Source organism: Rhodotorula paludigena (genome assembly GCF_050403205.1).
Source record: "Rhodotorula paludigena JCM10292 DNA, Rt_paludigena_JCM10292v1_ctg14, whole genome shotgun sequence".
NCBI lineage: Eukaryota > Fungi > Basidiomycota > Microbotryomycetes > Sporidiobolales > Sporidiobolaceae > Rhodotorula > Rhodotorula paludigena.
This window is the reverse complement of record NW_027481444.1, coordinates 235,552-253,688: the sequence shown is the minus strand read 5'-3', so window position 1 is coordinate 253,688 and position 18,137 is coordinate 235,552. Positions and strand designations below refer to the sequence as shown.

At 63.9% G+C, this 18,137-nt stretch overlaps 7 protein-coding genes across 7 annotated transcripts; 2 read left to right on the top strand and 5 right to left on the bottom strand.

The window, feature by feature from the left end:
• Nucleotides 1-218: 218 nt before the first annotated feature.
• JCM10292_007198 (uncharacterized protein) lies at nucleotides 219-2,616 on the top strand (the record flags this gene model as incomplete). Its single annotated transcript, XM_076648274.1, has 11 exons — nucleotides 219-309; nucleotides 384-420; nucleotides 513-593; nucleotides 659-767; nucleotides 832-891; nucleotides 959-1,108; nucleotides 1,193-1,357; nucleotides 1,475-1,542; nucleotides 1,626-1,827; nucleotides 1,891-2,027; nucleotides 2,112-2,616. 11 exons carry the CDS (start codon nucleotides 219-221, stop codon nucleotides 2,614-2,616), a joined length of 1,605 nt encoding a protein of 534 aa, XP_076506221.1.
• A 403-nt stretch (nucleotides 2,617-3,019) lies between these two features.
• JCM10292_007197 (uncharacterized protein) lies at nucleotides 3,020-5,490 on the bottom strand (the record flags this gene model as incomplete). Its single annotated transcript, XM_076648273.1, has 8 exons — nucleotides 3,020-3,358; nucleotides 3,425-3,508; nucleotides 3,570-3,746; nucleotides 3,803-4,054; nucleotides 4,114-4,167; nucleotides 4,227-4,568; nucleotides 4,628-5,154; nucleotides 5,217-5,490. The coding sequence occupies 8 exons, from the start codon at nucleotides 5,488-5,490 to the stop codon at nucleotides 3,020-3,022; spliced, it is 2,049 nt and encodes a 682-aa protein (XP_076506220.1).
• Nucleotides 5,491-5,710: 220 nt separating this feature from the next.
• On the top strand, nucleotides 5,711-6,698 carry JCM10292_007196 (uncharacterized protein; the record flags this gene model as incomplete). Its single annotated transcript, XM_076648272.1, has 4 exons — nucleotides 5,711-5,878; nucleotides 5,990-6,028; nucleotides 6,105-6,206; nucleotides 6,267-6,698. 4 exons carry the CDS (start codon nucleotides 5,711-5,713, stop codon nucleotides 6,696-6,698), a joined length of 741 nt encoding a protein of 246 aa, XP_076506219.1.
• A 231-nt stretch (nucleotides 6,699-6,929) lies between these two features.
• Nucleotides 6,930-7,971, bottom strand: JCM10292_007195 (uncharacterized protein; the record flags this gene model as incomplete). The annotated part of the gene is made up of 3 exons (XM_076648271.1): nucleotides 6,930-7,231; nucleotides 7,290-7,449; nucleotides 7,513-7,971. 3 exons carry the CDS (start codon nucleotides 7,969-7,971, stop codon nucleotides 6,930-6,932), a joined length of 921 nt encoding a protein of 306 aa, XP_076506218.1.
• Nucleotides 7,972-8,462: 491 nt separating this feature from the next.
• JCM10292_007194 (uncharacterized protein) lies at nucleotides 8,463-12,463 on the bottom strand (the record flags this gene model as incomplete). The annotated part of the gene is made up of 12 exons (XM_076648270.1): nucleotides 8,463-8,566; nucleotides 8,630-8,994; nucleotides 9,053-9,186; nucleotides 9,245-10,141; nucleotides 10,197-10,436; nucleotides 10,491-10,772; nucleotides 10,827-11,210; nucleotides 11,271-11,378; nucleotides 11,442-11,674; nucleotides 11,757-11,987; nucleotides 12,044-12,180; nucleotides 12,234-12,463. 12 exons carry the CDS (start codon nucleotides 12,461-12,463, stop codon nucleotides 8,463-8,465), a joined length of 3,345 nt encoding a protein of 1,114 aa, XP_076506217.1.
• Nucleotides 12,464-12,942: 479 nt separating this feature from the next.
• On the bottom strand, nucleotides 12,943-15,651 carry JCM10292_007193 (uncharacterized protein; the record flags this gene model as incomplete). Its single annotated transcript, XM_076648269.1, has 15 exons — nucleotides 12,943-13,115; nucleotides 13,172-13,202; nucleotides 13,264-13,290; nucleotides 13,350-13,511; nucleotides 13,566-13,585; nucleotides 13,644-13,871; nucleotides 13,926-14,433; nucleotides 14,498-14,603; nucleotides 14,736-14,791; nucleotides 14,850-14,909; nucleotides 14,964-15,186; nucleotides 15,242-15,326; nucleotides 15,387-15,401; nucleotides 15,468-15,522; nucleotides 15,589-15,651. 15 exons carry the CDS (start codon nucleotides 15,649-15,651, stop codon nucleotides 12,943-12,945), a joined length of 1,812 nt encoding a protein of 603 aa, XP_076506216.1.
• A 328-nt stretch (nucleotides 15,652-15,979) lies between these two features.
• JCM10292_007192 (uncharacterized protein) lies at nucleotides 15,980-17,666 on the bottom strand (the record flags this gene model as incomplete). Its single annotated transcript, XM_076648268.1, has 4 exons — nucleotides 15,980-16,162; nucleotides 16,226-16,667; nucleotides 16,729-17,335; nucleotides 17,405-17,666. The coding sequence occupies 4 exons, from the start codon at nucleotides 17,664-17,666 to the stop codon at nucleotides 15,980-15,982; spliced, it is 1,494 nt and encodes a 497-aa protein (XP_076506215.1).
• Nucleotides 17,667-18,137: the final 471 nt, after the last annotated feature.

Genomic DNA, 18,137 nt, shown 5'->3' with positions numbered 1-18,137 from the left:
GCACGCGAGCGGGGAAGGCGAGAGGGGGAACACGGAGAGCACAAGGCGAGCGCGAGGGCGAGAGATGCGCGTGTCAGCCAGACTTGGTCGTACTTTGCACTCTAGCGCGCGTGCCTGACGCGCGGCTCGAGCGCACGCGCCAATCTGGAGTCCGAGTCTCGACGCGGAACGCTTTCTGCCTCGCCGTCGTCTCGCTTTCTCGCTCTCGACTCGCGGCGATGGAGGCGACGCTCATCACGCGCAACCCGGGCACAGACGCACAGGGCAACCTCACCACCAGCGACCTCACCCTCGACCTCGTCCTCGCAGGTGCGCTCACCCCCTTGCACCGCCTCACCCGCTTCCTCTGCACGCCTACTGACGCATCCGACGTGCGCCGACAGGGCAGGGCAAGCGTCCCAGGGAGGCAGTAGACACCCTGTGCGTTTCAGCAGACAGACAAGCCCGTAACGCATGTGCTGACCTTGCGTTTCCTCCGCTTGTTCTGGCTCGCTGGAATCCCGCACAACCAGCCCGGCATCCGAATGGTCCACCTCTGCTGCACCACATGCTCATCGCGGCGCCGCAGCTCCCGCCGCAGACCCGCGCGACCAGTACGTGCAGCTCGCGTCCTCTTCGTCCTTCCTTCTGAAGCCGACCTCCTTTACGCGCACCGCAGCTCGTACCGCCCGCATGCCCTGAGCGGCTTCTCCGAGTTCGGCTCAGACGAGCCAAACGAGTTCGCCACGTTTGTGCAGGGGCGGGAAGCGTGGGACGGCAATTCAGAAGTGCGCTCTTCCGACACCATGTCCTTGTTTCGCGCCCGCTCACCGCAGTGATGCCGCCTCACAGCTGCGTGACAATGTCGAAGACGATCTCCGCCTCTTTGCCGAGCGCAGCGACCACACCGAGGTGTGCTTGTCCCGCCTCCTCTCCCTCTCTTCTGGCTCGCGCCGGCTGAACCCGCCGGGCCACGCAGGGCTTCCTCCTGACGACGCGCCTCTCGACGGGCTTCTCCGGCCTCACCGCGTCGTTCCTCGAGCTGCTCAGGGACGAGCACCCCAAGGCTGCGATCTGGTCCACCGCGCTACTGAGCAATGCGAGGGGGTGGAAGCGCGCCGATTCCGACGTGCGTCTCCGGGCTCCCTGTTCCGCAGTTCTGACCCACGACGGAAAATCGCGCGATCTTACGTAGCTTGTTGTTGACGCACAGCGCGCCAGAGTCCAACGCCTCCTCAATGCCGCGCTCGGCCTCGTCGCGCTCGAAGACCTCGCAAGCATGGTCCTCCCCGTGCAGCCTGTGCGTGAGTACAGCGACTGGGTGGATGGCGCGGGAGCGAGCGCCGAGCAGGAGTGGAGGAGGTTCTTGCGAGACGACGTGCGTTGCCCGAGTTCTGCTGTCTTCGCACGCTGTGCATGCTGTCTTGTACAGACAGCCGGGACTGCTTTTTGAAAGGCTCGCAGGCTCGGCAAGCTGACGTCCATTCCCTCGCAGGTCGACCGCTCTGCCGCGTACGAGCAAGTCCTGACCATGCACCTTCAGAGCGCGGGCAGCGAGCTTCGGTGCGTTCTGCGTCCTCGCCCGTCACGCCCATGCCGGCCCTTCGTCGCACTGTGCTGATTTCACAGAGTTGCGGACCGCACAGCGAACCCGACGTCCTCTCCTCGCTGATCGAGCAGCTCAACTGGCGCGGCGGGAACAAGATTGCCTCGCTGTGCGGCGCGACGCCGCTTGCGCCGGTCGAGTACTATGGCGACACGGGCGAGGCGGGCGTTAAGAAGCTCAAGAGCACGGTCAAGGATTGGAGTATGTGGGAGGAGGAGTCGCAGGAGGATGAGGGGAAGAAGGTGCGTCTTCGTCGACCATCGCCATCCCCGTCGTGTCGCTGACTTTGGCATGTGCGGATCCAGCCCAAGCGAGAGGAGGATGACGACGTGCCTTATGCGCAGTATGGCGTCGCGCGCGGACTCGACTTTGAGGACAGTCAGGCGATCGGCCCGCTGCTCGAGAAGTCGGCGACCCCGCTCAAGGAGCCGCTCTCGCGCTGGTGCGTGATCTCTGACCTCTCATGCATCCGGTCGAGCATGCAGCTGTGCGATTTGGCTGACCAAGCTCCTGTGCAAACGCACAGGGTCTCTCTCCCCGACCCTTACCCTGTCATCCCCTCCTCTCTCCCGATCTACCGCGGCCTGCACCCGCAGTCCGGCCATCCTCTTGTCCTTCCCGTCCCGTCCACCGCGCTCCCCGTCTCTGCCTCGCCCACCTCGGCCTCGTCCGCCGCGCTCTTCGGCCTCCCCGACGCGCGCTTCCCCTCGGCCCTCTCCTACACGGCCTCTCAGCCGCGCTCGCTCCCGATCCTCACGACGCTCTCGACGAGTCCGTCCGCGCGACACTACCTGCGGCACCTCGCGCTCGGCGTCAAAGAGCTGCGGCGCGTGCGCGCGGGCGTCCTGCGCGAGTACGAGGGCGGCGAGTACGGCGTCGGGAGGGAGGGCGTCGACGAGGCGAGGGAGCGCATAGAGGCGCTGTGGGATGCGTATGGCGGTGGGGCAGAGGACGACGAGGGCGATGAGGGCGGGAAGGACGAGGATGAGGACTGGACGGCGACGGAGCAGCAGGACGAGTGGGACTTGTAGAAGGTCATCTGGCGCTCGCCAAAGACTCTCTTTCAGTCGAGCCAGCGAAATAGAGGGAAATGACTGTTTCCAAGGGTCTAGATAATACAGCACGGGGGAAACTGCGAAGGGCCCCGAGCGAAGACTCTGAGACTCAGCGGCTATGCGGGCTGAATGTAATCTTGGAGGCTAGGCGGATAGTCGGAACTGGACTAGATCGGACGGACAGGACTTAACCAGGGCCCGTTCTCGTACCCACGCGGTCCGGAAAGAGTCGACGCCTTGGATTAATGCACGAGCCGCGGTGGGAACTACAACGTCGGGACAGCAGCCACAAAGGGAAGGATTTGATATTGGAGCCACTGGGGATGTATACATGTTGGTAGGGACGACGCCGCCGTGCTTGTGATTGCGCAGCTCCCCCCTACGACGCGGAGCCGGAGCGGATTGCCTGGAAGTGTGTCTCGAGAGTGGCGAACGTGATCTTGTTCTTAGCCGCAGTCTTGATCTTGACGTTCTCGTTGTTCAACGGGATGACAAGCGGCGACGACTCAAAGTGCAACTCCCAGTCGTCGAGCCCGACGCGCACGGCGGTCGGCGACGTAAACGCCGCCACGATCTCCTCGCGGTCGAATTCGCCGCCGAAGCTTGCCTTGTAGACCGTGAAGCCGAGTGCGGGGGCGATCGGGCGACCCTTGTCGTTCATGAGCGGCTTGCGCAGGAAGGCGATGTCGCCGGACGACCCTTCGCCGCCGTAGATCAGCTGCGCGGAGACGAGAGGGTCAGTCTTGCTCTCCCTCCCTGGTTAAGGCACACAAGGACAACGTACGCGTACGCTGTCATCCGCCGCGGCCCTCCTGTCGGACAGCGCCCTCTTCCCGCTCGCGCCCCCCTTCGGCAAGCCCTTCTCGACCTGCACAATCGCTCTCAGTCAAGAGATCTAGCACACCTGTACGAGCGGAGGATAAACACACAGTAGCGGTCGCGTCGTCGACGTCCTGCGTCGTCACGCCGAGCGCCTCGAGCGACGACGCAGACCGTTCGAATTCCTTGTTGTGCTCTGTTGCGAAAGCTGCGGCGCCGACGATGGCCTTGGCGGCGAAGAAGCGGCACGCGAGAGCCATCACCTCGGGCGAGTAGTGAGGCGCGTCCTGTGCGTATGTCGTTGTCAGCGCGTGTGCAAACCGTTCCTTTCGGAAACACCTACCCATTCTTTGATCACGTCGTCGCCTCCGAGCGAGTCATCGTCCGCAAAAGCACCGAAGACGGTCGTCCAGGTGCCGCCCTCGCGCCTCATCCACACGCGCAGAGGGTTCGCCGACGTGATGCCCTCCGCTTCGAGATCGTTGACGAGAAAGCCAAACCTCGGCATTCCGTGCGGCGCCTTGCTCTCCCACACCGCGGGAAACGCGAAGCGACGACGTTGGCCCGTTGAATGGTCGGTGAAGTCGGCGAGGACCTGTTCGATAGACCGCGTCAAGGCATTTGACGATGGAAAACTCCGCGAGAAAACCTTACAACTGGCAGGCCCTCCGAGAGCAGCTTCATGAAGCGAGCAAGCTTCATTCCGGGCTGCGAAGAGACAGCACGTCAGCAACAATGTCCGAGGCTCCGAACGGTGACAGTCGTACCCCATCGTTAGTCCGCCCCTTCGCGTACGACGAAATCATGTTCGTCCCCAAGCCACCGCCACCGCCGCAGGCGAAGAACTGCATGCCGCAGTCCACTGCCTCCTGGAGCCGGTACGGCGACGAACAGGACGCGGCCGCTTCGATGCCGGCCTGCTCGACGACCTGCGCGAAGCCGTTGCCCCGGCTGCGCGGGATCGCCGTCATGGCGAACATGCGCACGTCGTGCTCGGCCGCAAGCTTGCGCTTCTTGCCGACGGGCTGCGACGGATCGCCGAGGAAGGCGAGCGAGGCGGTCCCCACGCGAGGCTCGCCCGTCGCGTCCTTGCCGCTGAAAGAAGGGCGCTGCACAAACAAGCATTCGTCAGGTCGTCATCGACAGTGCGCCGTATCGGAACACGCACCAGGTGACCTTTGCCGCGGCCGCCCATGCCCTCCTCACCGACACCCTGCCCCACGTAACGAAGCCTGCGTGCCATCTCAATCGTCGTCTCGTCCTCCTCGGCGCGCCGGAAAACGAGCGGCTCAGCGTCGGGGCCGTTCGGGTCGACGAGGCTAGTGGTCTTCGAGATCCCACGCTTCGAGCGAACGACGAAGGGGTCGCGGATCGTGTTCTTGCCGAAGGCCTCGGTGGTCGAGCCGACCTTGACGTACGTCCCGGGGGCGCAGTCGTCCTTGCGGATCTTGGGGAGATAGGGCTCTGGGTCGGGGAAGCTGCGAACGTAACCGCCCGAAGCCCACATGAAGAGCTCGATCTGGTAGAGGACCTGGCCGAGGGTGACGAAGCAGCCGACGAAGTGCTGGAAGACCACGTCGCGGGGATTGTGCTGGAGGAGGTAGGTCGAGGCGTAGGTCGCATCGCGGAGGCCGAGCTGGTAGGTGTGGTTGCGCAGCGACGAGTCGAAGGACCAGGAGAGCGCGTGCAGGGCGTCTGCGCATCGTGCATTGTCTCAGTCAGCAAGTCGTCGAGGCGAACAGCGCGGAGCAACGCACCCTGCGCCGCTGCATCTGACCCGACGAGCCGCTTGAGGTTCTCGATGTGCCGCAGTCCTTCTCCGGGCGACAAGACCTCCTCGTTCGGGCGGAGCGCCTGCACCGACTTGATCTCCTCCTTCGTCTTGTAGTCAGACCAGAAGAACCGCTCGCGTTCGGGCTTCACAAAGTGCGAAAGGAGCGACTTGGTTTCGGGGGAGAGCGAGCGAGGGGCAGGACGGAGCGAGAGAAGGGGCGCAGCCCCTTCCGCCCAGTCGGGGTCGGGCGAGGCCATCCCCGGCGCAGTTGCCCACTTAGGCAGGGAGCGAAACAGCCGAGGCGAGGTGTGCCTTCGAAGAAAAGCGCGTCGGCGAAGTGGCCGACGCGCGCCCGCCCTGGCGCCCGCCGCCGCGCGCGCCACGCGAGCAGAGTTTTCGCAGCCCGCCGAAAGCGCTTGTTGCCCTTCTCCCTCACACGTGCCTCTTTGCCTCTCCGGGCAGGCCCCCTCCATCGCGATGCCCGTCGACGTCTCCTCCCCCGACTGCTGCCTGATCGGCTTTGGCTACTCTCCTCGCCTCGCCGGCGGTGCGCGGGACGACCGCCTCGCGACTCTCGCCGAGGACAACCTCGAGAAGCTGTACGAGCAGGCTCCGGGCAGCGAGAAGAGGCTTGTCAAGAAATACGTGCGTCGAATTGATCGCGAGCTCTCGGCTATCGAGTCGTCCCCCGCCCGTCGCTGGCCAGCAGCCAGTCATCTTCGCGGTCTTGAATGTGCTGACGCTGCTGCGCCTGAGGTCAACGAGTCGCTGGAGAAGGGGATCGTCGGGACCATCGTGCGTTGCTTCGCGCTCTCAGGGACGATCTGCTAACCGAGTGACGATCTGCTCACCGTGCCCACGCTCACCTCAGCCCGGCTTCATCTCCAACTGCGCCATCTGCGCGTCGGGCTTCGACAAGGTCGGCAAAGTGGACGTGCGCTTCCGCCACGTGCTCGGGCATATCTCGCACAGGGTGCGTGTGCCGTCACCTGGGCCAGTACTCTGACTGACACAGAGCTGTTTGCGACTGCAGCTCACCGGGTACCCGCACAAGACGCTTACCTCGCTGCACGTGGACGCCATCAAGTACGGCTTCGACGGCGAGGATGACGACTCCTCGGACGGCATCCGCCGCATCGTCCTCGCATCCGGTCTTTCGGCGTCGACCGTCACGCGCGCCCTCAAGAGCCACAAGCTCACGACGGACTTCTCCGAGAAGACGTACACCTTCGAGGACGTGCAGGAGCTCGCCAACCGCTACATCCGCCGTTACAACCTCCTGAACGACGACATGTCGATCCGCGGCGGCTCGATCACGCTGCGCGCGCTCGAGGCGCAGACGGCGCCCGAGACGTGGCGCCCGTTCAACGCGCCCAACGGCTCCCTCTCGACCTGGCAGCACAGCGAGTACGGGCGCGCCGCCGCGAGGCGCCGTCTTCCATCCGTCGTCGCGACGCGCACCTAAGGCGACAACTCTCGTTCGCTGTCCATTCCCTCCTTTGCCTCTCCGTCGTTTGGCTCTACACTCCCTTGAAATTCTCCAGACCGTCTCCTGTGGCTCCTCCCTCCGGTTTCGCACCCCCCTGTAGCAGTCGTCTCGTCTAACCCCCAGTGGCCGTTGTCCTCATCTGTAACGCTCTCAGTGGCTCCTCCTGATTGCCCCGAAGAAGTGCGAGCTATTTTTTCGTACCACATCTCACTCCCACCAACCCACGTCCCCCTCACGCACCCAGACCCTTCCGCCCAAGTCGCCCGCGGTGTCAGCCGAGCGGCTCCTTCGCCGACAGGCGTGAAGCCGGGTATTGACGATGTTGCCTTTGGCGCCCGCCCTCATGCTTGATCCGCCTGGGCGTTTTGCTGAGCCTGACGAGAAGACGGGCTGTGGAGCCGACTCGGGCGCGATGGGGAGCGTCGGGGAAGACGAAGGGTCCCGGGCCGCCGGCGTCGACCTCGTAAGCTTGAGCGGTCCGCTGGGCAGGGGAACACGGGGCAGAAACTCTGTTGCGCTCCGCTGCGGGTGAGTTTCTCGCTCTTCCCGAGCCTGGGAGCCACGTACCGTCCTTCTGCGACGGCATCTCTCGCAGCTGCGTGCCCAGCTTTGTCGCAAGGTTCAAATCGTCGAGACGCCATACGACGGGGAAGTCCGACGGCAGAGCCATCGGAGTCGGCGCAATGCGGGACGCTTTGCCGTAGATGGAGAAGCTGGACATGAATTGCTGATCGCGAAGGGTGAGTTCAGCTCTGCCTCTCACGCCTGAGGAGAGGAAAGCCGAACGTACCTTTGCACTCTTGAGCGAAGGGAAAAGCAAAACCGCCAACCCGTGCAGACTCGGTTTCGTCGCGAATTCGACGCGATGAGCGAACGGGCGGTCCAGCTGCGTCTCCGAGCCAAGTTCGGCAGTAGCGAGCAGCGTCTCGACAATTTCTGCGCTCGTCCCTTCCGTCACAGACAGCCCGTACACCGTCACCTGGAACGCCGGGACGCCCGCCGGCAGTTCGAGGAGCTGTGGCGGCACGGGCCGTCCGTCCGCGCCGATCGCGCCTCCGGCGCACTTTTTCGGCTGTTGAAAGTAGAGGTGATGGTAAGGCTTTTGCGCCGTCTTGAGTGGGAGGGAAGGCGGCATGTCGATGGAAGCCCATTCGGGCGAAGGGTGGTCGACAGTTGCCTTTGGCCACGCTGCCGAATGAGGACGCGGGACAGGCATCCAGGCTGGCCGCAGCGGGAGTTGGGCGGCCATGAGGACGTCGAGACGGGAGAGGGAGACAGAGAAGAGATGACGACGAAGAGAGGACCTTTCACGCTGATCCGCTCGCACTGTTGCGTTGGTGTCCCGTCACGTCCCTGGCTTTCGAGTCTTTGGGTGCGCTCTGAGTCTCTCTCTATCTTTGCTGTTGTGTATCTCTCTACCTTTCCGCTGCCAAGCACTTGATGGAGGATTTAGACCATGCACGAAGCAAGGGGAGCGCAACCCCGATTCGCTTTCGTCTAGCTTTCCCCGTACTTCTTGGTCCGGCAAATCGAAGCAAGGGCAGTACTTTCACTGCGCCCTCGGCTGCGTGCGACACGACGGGCGACACCGCCCCTGAACGAGCGCTCAGGCCTCGCGCGCGCGCTTCCCGAGTCCTTCTTTCCGTGGACTTGACTTATCTCCGCTCGTCGCCGTAGTCAGCTTGCGGTTGCGGATGACACGCGCGACACTAGCACGTGTAGTACAGCGCAATGCAATAACTACAGAGAATTAATGAACGCCGCTAGCACGTCCGCCTCGCTCTCGCTGCCATCCTCTGAAGTCGGGGCCGGCCGGCCCGCTGCGGGCTCGGCGTCTCGGCGCACTACAGGGAGCGCGTGGACATCAGGACCGCAACGGAGGAGCAAAGCGAATAACGGGGACGTACCCTGCTCGAAGCGCCGCATCAGCGCGATGCCCTCGCCCCAGAGCGCCGTAAGCTCACTCGATACCGCTGCGGCGCGTGCAAGCGCGCCCGAAGCCGGCACAAGACTGCGGGCGCCCTCACCGGCCAGAGATGCGGCACGGGACGACGCGTCATTGTCCGACCCGACAACGGCGGCGACAAAGTCGCGGCTGAAGGTGCCTGGGCTGCTGATGCTCATAACGTCGAGATCCTCAAGCCGAGGGGGCCGAAGCGGATCGAATGCGGGATCGGCGTGCGCTGCAAGAGCGAGGAACACCGTCCCGTTCTGCGCGGCAGAGCCTCCCAGGAGGTCGAAAGTTGTCGTCACGGGCTCGATGCGGAGAGACCTGCAGCAACATGTGGTCAGTCCCTGCGCTCAACATGCGAGCGGCTGAGGCAAGTCACGATTTCGCCGCCGCGAGACCTCTTGCGGCCTTGCGCAGCTTCGCGCCGTCTGCATCCTCTACAACGCCGACCACCCAGGCCTTGACCTTGCCGCGCTTCTTCTGCTCTGTTACCCATGTCGGGGTTACGAAGCGCTGCAGCGGAACCATGTCAGAGGAAGAATTTTGCCGATAGAGAGGAGAGTAAACACACCTTGAGTGTCTCCAGCGTCTTTCCGGGCTCCTTGTCGTAAGAGACCTCAAACACCAGGGCAGTCTCGGCCGTGCGACCCGTTGTGGCGAGGTGTCGCAAGATGCGGACGTACGGGTCAACCGAGACTGCGCCGTTCGATGCGGCGGTCTTAGCGCGCTTCGGCGCGGATTCGTCGGTCGCTGCGCCGGCACGCTTGCCCTTTGAGTTGGAGCGCGATGCGCTTGCTTGCGTGCCGCTTGCCGCAACACCGTCTGCGCTTGGTTCGGAGTCGTGTCCATTCGGGCCGCCCGCCATGGGTTCAAGCGTCGTGCTCGGGTCTTTGCCGTCGACATTGGCGCCAGCGCCGTCCGGCGCATCGTCGTTGCCATCCTTGTCAACGCCCTGGTCGACGTGGCCCCGGCGCTCGGCGCCGCCCGTATCCTGATCACCTTTGTCGTCCGCGCCCTCTCCATCGCCCTTTCCGGCACGGTCGCCCTCCTCCAGCTCATCCTTGTCGCCGTCCTCCTCGGTACCCTCGACCGACGGGGAATGCGGCGCGGTGTTGGCGCTGAAGCCGGTGTCGACGTCAATGATGGCGTCGGCGGGGAAGTTGTCAAGCCACGATGCGAAGGCGGGGATGACAAAGCCCTGCGCAATTCGAGCTGCCACTTCTCGGTGCGTCGGGTACGCCCAGACCGAGATGCGGCGGTGCTCGATGGGCTGGGTTGCGAGAGCGGAGTCGGGAGGGAAGAGCGAGGGGACGAGAAAGACGAATGAATGGCGGGGGAGAGCCGAGAGGCGCGAGTTGTCGAATAGAAAGGGCACGGTCGACTCGTCAAGCTCGTTGAGCGCAGCCGCTGCAGCGCGAGCCTCGGCGAGGAGGCGACCGCGAACGAGCCAGAGCCATCGCAGGAGATCCTGTATACTTGGGTGTCAGTACGCGCGCCTACCTCTCTGGTATCACGTGACGCACAAAGATGAAGCACATCTCGCCCTCGTGCTCGGAGAATGGCGCGACCGGTAGCTGGTCGAACTTGAGCTTGGTGCCGACGAGCGGGCTGAACGGGTCCTGCTCGAGTCGAGCGCGCGCGTCCGCCTTAAGGGAGAGAAGGAGGAGTATTGGATCGTGCCAGTCAGGACGAGGCGGTCGGATTGGGTCGTCCGAGATCGGCGACCAGAGGAGCGGAGCGAAAGCGGCTAGAGCCGCACCGAGCTGGTGTCGCGGAGGGTCAGTACGGGTTGGAGACGGAAGATCGACAGCGCGCACTCGATTGAACCACTCGCCAGAGAAGACCTGGATGTCGGTCCACCAATGCGGGACGTCCCGCCTCGGTTCGAGATTGCGCGCACCGGGCTTGGCGGACGTAGTCTTGCCGTCGCCCACGCCGGGCGCCTTCTCGGGCTTGACCGTCTGCAAGCGCCGTCGTCGCGCACTGCTCGACAGAATGACGAGGTCGTCGTCGACGTCCTCCTTGACGATCGCTGCCGCCGCCGATTTGCGCAGATCCGTTGACCGCGTGATGGACAAGAGGCTGCTGAGGTCAACAAACTGCAGAACGGCGTGTCAGCGGGGTTGTCACGGGCAACGCAACGCAAGACGCACGTAGCCCATGACTGGCACCTGCGTCTGCTTGAGCACATCGTCGTTGTCGGTCCACTTCTTCTCGCCAGGCGGGCGCGGTGTCTTCTCGGCGAGCAGGTCTCCGAACGATCGTAACAGCTGGCGCTCATGAGGCGTGTCGTAGCGCAATGCGTCGGCAGTCAGGCCGCTGACTGCCCTCCCGAAGCGCGCAAGCGAGTTCTTCGTGTCCTCCGTTGCCTCGAGAAAGCCTTCGGTGGTGAGGACAGCCGGAGAGAATGGGTTGGCCAGTTCGTATTTCAGCCGACGGGAAAGGAGGCGGAGGAAAGTGAGGTCGGTCGTGATACGGCCTTGCGGGTCGACAATACGATAGAACGATGCGGTCTCGGCGAGGAGCATGAGGAGGAACTGCAGAGGTCAAACAGACGGTGAGAGGTTGGCCAACGGGAGCAGACGAGAAGAACGCACGACACAGCCCGGGCCGATACCGTCCTTGCCGTAGCCGAGCGCGGCGTTGAGTGCCTTGCCCGACATGTTGTCGAGGATGACTGAGATGGCGGGATGCCTCTCGTGTGCCTGGGTGACCCGCGATAGTCAGTGGAGAACAGACAACGACGTCTCGCGCGAGACAGAACGCACCGTCTCGAGAACGCGTGCGCGATACCCGGTCGTGACGAACGAGCCAAAGTCGTTTGGCAGGACGGCACCCGGCTTTAGCCCCGCACCCTGCGCATCCGCGTCAGTCGTGCGCGCAAGCGCGAGCATGGCAAGCGTGGCGGCGAGCGAGCGCTGCTGCGAGATGGCGGTGCGCGAGTGTAGCTGGTTCAACTCGAGCGAGATGCTGAAGAAGATGCCAGGATGCCGAAAGACGTCTGCAGTGCACTCGTCGGCGTCAGCGCTGCGCAACGACCCGGACCAGTCGTTGATTCGTGAGAGCCGGCGATGGAAGCACACCCTCAGAGTAGAGCTCGAACGCGAGTGCATAGTCGGTCGGGGACGGCTCCGCTGCGTCGGTCGGGAGCATGCCCGCCTGCGCGTGCGCGCTCATCACGGCAAGGCGGTGGTTGCCGTCGGCGACGTACAAGCCGAGGTCGGCGATCGCGGCATCAGAGAGGAGGGGCGGCGGGTACGAGGGCGCGCGGCGCTGCTCGAGAGGGGGAAGAGCGAGGGTAGATGTGCCGTCGTCTGTAGAGTATCGTATCAGCTGAGAGACGCTCCCAGAGACGTAGGGAACCGCGCACCTAGGGGAGGCACCCATCCCTCGGCGGCAACGTGTTGGCGCACGAACGACTGCCGCGCCGCGGCGATGCGCGCACGCTCGTCTGCGTCGGTGTAATGGCTGAGTGGGAAGAAAGCGAGGCAGCCGGGCGTGCGAATGCTGCAGCATGCGGCGGGTTAGCCTGCACGAGCCGAGACGCGCACGACACGCACCTGGAATCGAGCGAGCCGGGCAAGAGCGACTCGGCGAGCTTCTTGACGTTCTCGGGCAGTACTCGGCGCTGCGGGACGACCTTGAGGCGCGAGATGAGGGCAGAGACGGCGGGATCGGTCGGGTCGATAAAGCGCGAAGCCTTGGCGAGAGAGACGGCGAACGAGCCGAGAAGGAAGTCTCGCCGCTGGACGGAGCCCTGTGAGGTTTGCGGGCTGGCGGGCGAGCTCATCGCCGCCGCCCCGACGGGTGCGTGAATGCCGAGAAGAGCGCGAACCTCGTTGGCACGAAACCGCCCAAGTCGCTCGCCGGTCGAGCGGCTCACGGTAACCCCGCTTTGCGCACCTCGCGGAGGCCTCAGCGCAGCCCCCGAGGAGCTTGTGGCACGTGTACAGGCCGGCCCAGCAGCCACAATAGAGCAATGGGCGGAAGACAGTGGCGCGACCAGGAGGCTGTGCCGGGCCTGCTTCCGCGCGGGCTATTTGACGGCGCACCTCCTTCCCGCGCTTCCAGGGCGGCCGGTCATTGGTGCACGTACTCGGTCAAGCTCGGCGGCCGCAAGAGGGAGCGAAAATACGGCCCGAGTCCGTCGAACGCGTGCTCGTCCGCGAGAACACTTCCCACTCGGGACTCTCCCAACCGGATCGCACACGCGGAGCAATCAAGTCACGATGCAATGCGCAATGTACAACAACATGAATGCGACGCCGTCTAAAAGTCGGAATCAGAGGGCGAGAAGTCGGAAGTGTCCGATGACGAGTCACAATCTTCGTCGCTCGGCTGGGCGTGCACCGCTCTCCGCGTACCTGATCGCCCGCCACGCCTCGACGGTGCGGCCGGGAGCCTTGCGACGCCGACGGTGTTGATGTATCGGCCGGTGATGACTATGAGACAGCGGAGTGTGAGCACACGAAAAGTCGGCAGCGCAGATGGCACACACCCATTCTAAGTCCAGGTGAAGTGAGCGAGTGCTGCGAGCACAGACAAGGGACTGAGACATTGTTGAGATGGCAGCGAAAAAGAACAACGAACCTTGAAGTTGCGCTGCACCATTGGCCCCTACGATCGCCCGACCGGATCAGCGTGTGCCGCGGCGGTACGCACGAGGACTCACGTACCAGCTGAAGGCATACGTCTCCGTGCATGAGGAGGACCGAGAAGTGTCGCGGACGGGTCTTACGCGCAGGGCGGACCACCTCGAGGAAGCGCAGGTAGGCGGGGGCACCAAACGAGAGACTGGCGATACCAGCGCGGACGGCCTGTTCTGCGTCGCGGTGCCACTGCGCCACACGAGGCTTAGCGAGCGAGAACTCAAGGCGGAGGAGGACACGCACGCTGATGCGGTTGTTGGACTCTGCAAAATGTACAGCGTCAGGCGTTCTGAACAGGCGAGACGAAGGGAGAAGACAAACTGTAGGCGATGACGAGACCCTCGTTGAAGACAAGGTGCTCCTGCATGCACTCTCGCGCAACGGTCGTAAGGTATGTGAGGACATTCTGGACCGTCTCGGTCGCCTCGAGCGGCTCGTCGACCGACTCGCCCGTCGAGTCAGGCAGCGGAAAGGTCGGAACGCCGTCAATGCCATAGTCATAAGGCGCGCCAACATTGAACGCAAAGTGACTGGTCCGAGTGCCGTAGTCTGCGGAAGAGCACGATGAGAATCGTGCGTGATGGCGAGAGGTTATGCACCCACAAGTGCGCTGCCGCACGATGCCGCGAGAGAAACACTCGGTCGTTGCGGGCTGCTGCAGCGAAAGGAAGGCTGCGTCTGCAAAGTCGAGCGAGGCAGGGCGAAGGCGAACGACCGAGTTGATGCCGTCGATGCTATAGGACGAGATATGCCACCCGGGAATGCGGCGGTGCGTGACCTTGACGCCCTTGCTGCACTGTTCAGACGGCATCAACTCGTCCGATGCGAGCATCTCAGCCGTGAATGATGCCGAGTAGAGCGACTGCACGAGTCCGCACGCCCTGCACTCGGCCACGTCCCACCGGGTCTGTGCGTGCAGCTCGCCACAGCTATTGCACATGTAGCCGTGGTTGGCGGATGTGGCGTAATGGCGCGGCCACGTGTCTGCCTGCGAGAGCCGCGGGATGTCGAGCGGCGGGGTCGGGACGAGCGGCGGCGGGGCATCGTAGGCAACGAGGACGGCCGGTGAGCTTTTGCTGACGGAGCGAAACGTAGTAATGGTGACTCCATCCTGCGGGCCGAGCATCAATATTAGGAAAAATGGCAGCAAGAGTCGGGAGGGGCAATTGGCGCACCGATAAAAAGGTCGGGCAGATGGGGCTCAGGCACTGGGCAACCTGGCCCGGTGCAACAGGCGACTTGCGCGAGCACGTCGAGCAGGAGAAGCTGACGGCTGGGAATCTGCGACGGAGCAACTTAAGCGCCGGTGTAGAGGGAGCGGACCGGGTCACCCACGGCAAGGCGGTTACGGCGCTACGGACGGCGAGAGGTCAACATGTGCTGCAGTCACAAGCACAAGGGCGGGAGACGCACAACGGCTGAATCAGCCAGAACGGCGGCACGGAAGGATCGTTCCACACGAGGCGAAGCTGCGAAAAGACAGCAATGAGGCACGTCGATGGAAAGCGAAGCAAGACGATAACGAACACGTATGCTTGTCTGCACGCGGCTCCAGTTGACCTTGTCGACAGCAGGCGTGGTAGCAAACTGTGATTGACGGGTCAGCAGCGAGGACGAGCAGCTCGGACGGCAAAGACTCACCCAGACAGCCGCGACCCGGTAGAAGCCAGCTAAGACGTACTTGGCAGCCGGCTGCCGAGCGATAGCGTAGGTCCGAACAGCGGGAAGATGAGGGTAGCTTTGGCCGAGAATCACGGCGAGCGGAGAGCCAGATCGCAGACCGGCCAAGACTGCTCTGTACACCCGCGCTGCATGTGCATCGGCATGAAGATCGTCGGAAGACGACCCAGCGAAGGTAGCGGCACTGCAGACAAGTAGGGTGAGCTAAGGTAGCGCGGAGATGCAGAGGCGCTTCGAACTGAGTGAGGATCACAGTCCCGTCCGCATTGGATCCGTCGCCCGGTCGCTCTGCCACATCGAGGAGGAGCCCGCGCAAAACACAGCCTGTGCAAATGGAATTGTCAACATGCAACGCGAACGGCCAGATAAGGGGCAGTGACCCACCAACGATGTAGGGACCTGAGGCAGGAAGCGTGCAGCAGAGTCAGCGGTGCTCGCGCTTGCAGAGGCATAAGAGGCTCGCACCCGCTTGATGCGAGTTGTAGAAAGGGCTCAACCCTGCACAGAGAGCGTAGCGGTCCTGCGGCGTGGGGCGTAAACTCCAGTTCGAGGCGGCGTGAGGCCAGAGGCGACGAGGCGAGCGCACTCGTGCAAAGAGAAATTCGGGGTCTGGTGCGCGGCCGGACGCGCCGATGCTCGAGCTCGCCATCCGCAAGGCTGCAGCAGACACAGAAAGGCAAGAAGCGGCAGCGAGGTTCGCGTCGAAACGAGCGGGGTCGCAGGTCGCGACGCGATCGCCCCGGCGTGGAGGTCCGCGGCATCTGGGCTCCCGCAGCTTGTCGCGATATACGGGCACCATCTCGGTATGAGCAGGAAGGGCGAAGCGAGAAAGCGAGAGCAAGAGGCAAACGAGCGGAAAGGATGACTGGGGCAAGTCGCGAGCGGCCGTCAGAGCCGTGATGATTGCGCCGTCTCGGAGCTCGCGGAGTGACAAGAACAAGAGCATATTGATAGCAACAACGTACAGGCCATCATCCTCAAGCTTCGGGCAGCTCCTTGACCTCGCTCTTCGCGGCGCGGCCTCTGCGCCCGCCAGCGCCGGACCGCTTGCGCGCGTCGTCGAGTGTCGCGCGCATCTCCTCCATAACGCTCTTGAGGCTCGACACTTCGTCCTCGACGCTAAGGCCGTGGCCCGACAGGTGGAAGCCCACCAAGCCAGCCTGTTGCACAAATACGTCAGCCCAGTAAGCGAGATGCCGAGAAGACGAGAAGGCGAGGCGCACCTTGTAGTGCTCGACGTGCCGGCTGTAGCTCACTAGCGACTCCCTCGTCCCCTCGAGCAGCTGCCACACGCCAATGACGGCGCCGGCGGTCGCGCGCGTGAGCTCGAGGTCGCGCCGCAGCATGCGCACCTTCTTGCCGCCGCCCGGACCGGCATCGACCGTCGCGAGCATCTTGTCGAACCACGCGAGCTCGTCGTACCGCTCGCTCGTACTCGCTTCCTCGGCTCGCAGCGCCGTGAAGATGCGCCGCGCAGAGTCGCTCGCAGAAGTTGCGGAGGGGATGGCGCGGTCGAGCGAGGTGAGGAGGTCCGAGAGCGAGGACGAGATCTTGTCGAAGAGCGTCGAGAGAAGACGCTCGAATTCGGCCCGCTGGCGAGACGACATGCGGGTCGAGGGGGACGACGCTGTCGTGATGAGCTCCTCGAGGCGGGTGAACTCGTGGCTGGGTAAAGCGAGATGATCAGCGACAACACGATCGCGCAACACGTGGACGAACGACTCACACTACCCAGCTGAAGGCGTTGAGTCCCTGCGCGTTGAGCGAGATCACATGATCCTTGACATCGCGACTCTGGTCGCCAAGCGAGGACAGCTGCTGTGATAGGAACTCGCGGTCGTCGAGGCTGCTCGTGTACCGAACGGCGGTTGCAAGCTCCCAAATAGCGACGGGCTCGAGGCTGTGCCCAGCGTGGTCGCCCGCGCCGAGCGAAATCAGGTGGTCGAAGACGTCGAGCGCGTGGGTGGCGCGAGTCGCAGCTGTGCGTGCGGCGCTCGCGCTCAGCAGCTCGAGCGTGTCGCCCGAGCGGGCGCTTCGGCACAGTATGCCGAAGTTGAGGCAGGGAAGTGCGGAGAGGGACGCGAGGGAGAGGTCGGACGGGAGACGCGGAAGGGGAAGCGAGAGGTCGGCAAAGTGGGAGAGTGGCCCTTGGAGGAGCGCGGGCAGATTGGGTAGCAGTGAGGCGACTTGAAAGCGCACCCACGCAAGGCCGAGGTAAAGGATGATGGCCGCAAGCAAGTACGGGAGCAGTGGGGCGAGGTAGGGCAGGATGAGGAGGACGAGTCGGATGGTCGAGCGAGCAGCTCCGACAATCGGTCGGAGGGCAGTATAGGCTGTTTCAGACGGTGTTACGCGGTCAGGCGGCTCTGCGTTGGCGGCACGCAGCGCGGAGAGGTGCTCACGAGACCTGGTCGACCTCGTCCGCATCGATTTCGCAGCCTGGTCCCGCTTTGAGCGGGTCACCGTCACCGTGGAACGGTCATCTAGCAGCTCATCGGTGCCCTCGGAGTCTTCGCTGGTCGACCAGTCGCGTGTGTCGTGCTTGGTCGCAGTGCGAGATGACGTCGACGAGGAGCGAGGAGAAGAGGGAGGACCAGCTCTGCGCCTGTTGCGGTTGCGCAGGGGCGAGCCTGTAGCTCCTGCCCTACCTGTGCTCGAGCTCATCCTGCCCTCTGAGCGAGACGAGGGCGAGTGCGGCCAAGTGGGGAGAAGTCAACTTGGGTTGAGCAGAAACCACTCTGAGCCACCCGCTCCAGCCGAGCAGGACAGCTGGCAGTAGCCCTGCTGAGGCCAGTACAGGGCTCTGCACGCCCACCCAGGCACCCGCACGCCGTCGCGCGGCCTGACGGCGGCATGGCTTCATTCGACTTGTCACTCTGGACTGGCGACGCAGACGGCGCGCTGACCCGCCTGGCTGAGCTGGAGCGCATCCTGAGCCCGCACCCGCTCCTCCTGCCTGTCGATGGGCTCCCCGAGCCGAGCGCCGACGACGACGAATGCCCTCCGCGTCCTCGTCTCTCCTCAAAGGCTTCCGCTCAGACCTCGACTCGCTCCAAGCCTACTTTCATGCATGCTCAGCAGGCAAAGGAGGACGCTGGGAAGGCATCTGCACGCCTTGCGAAGTCGGCGACTCGC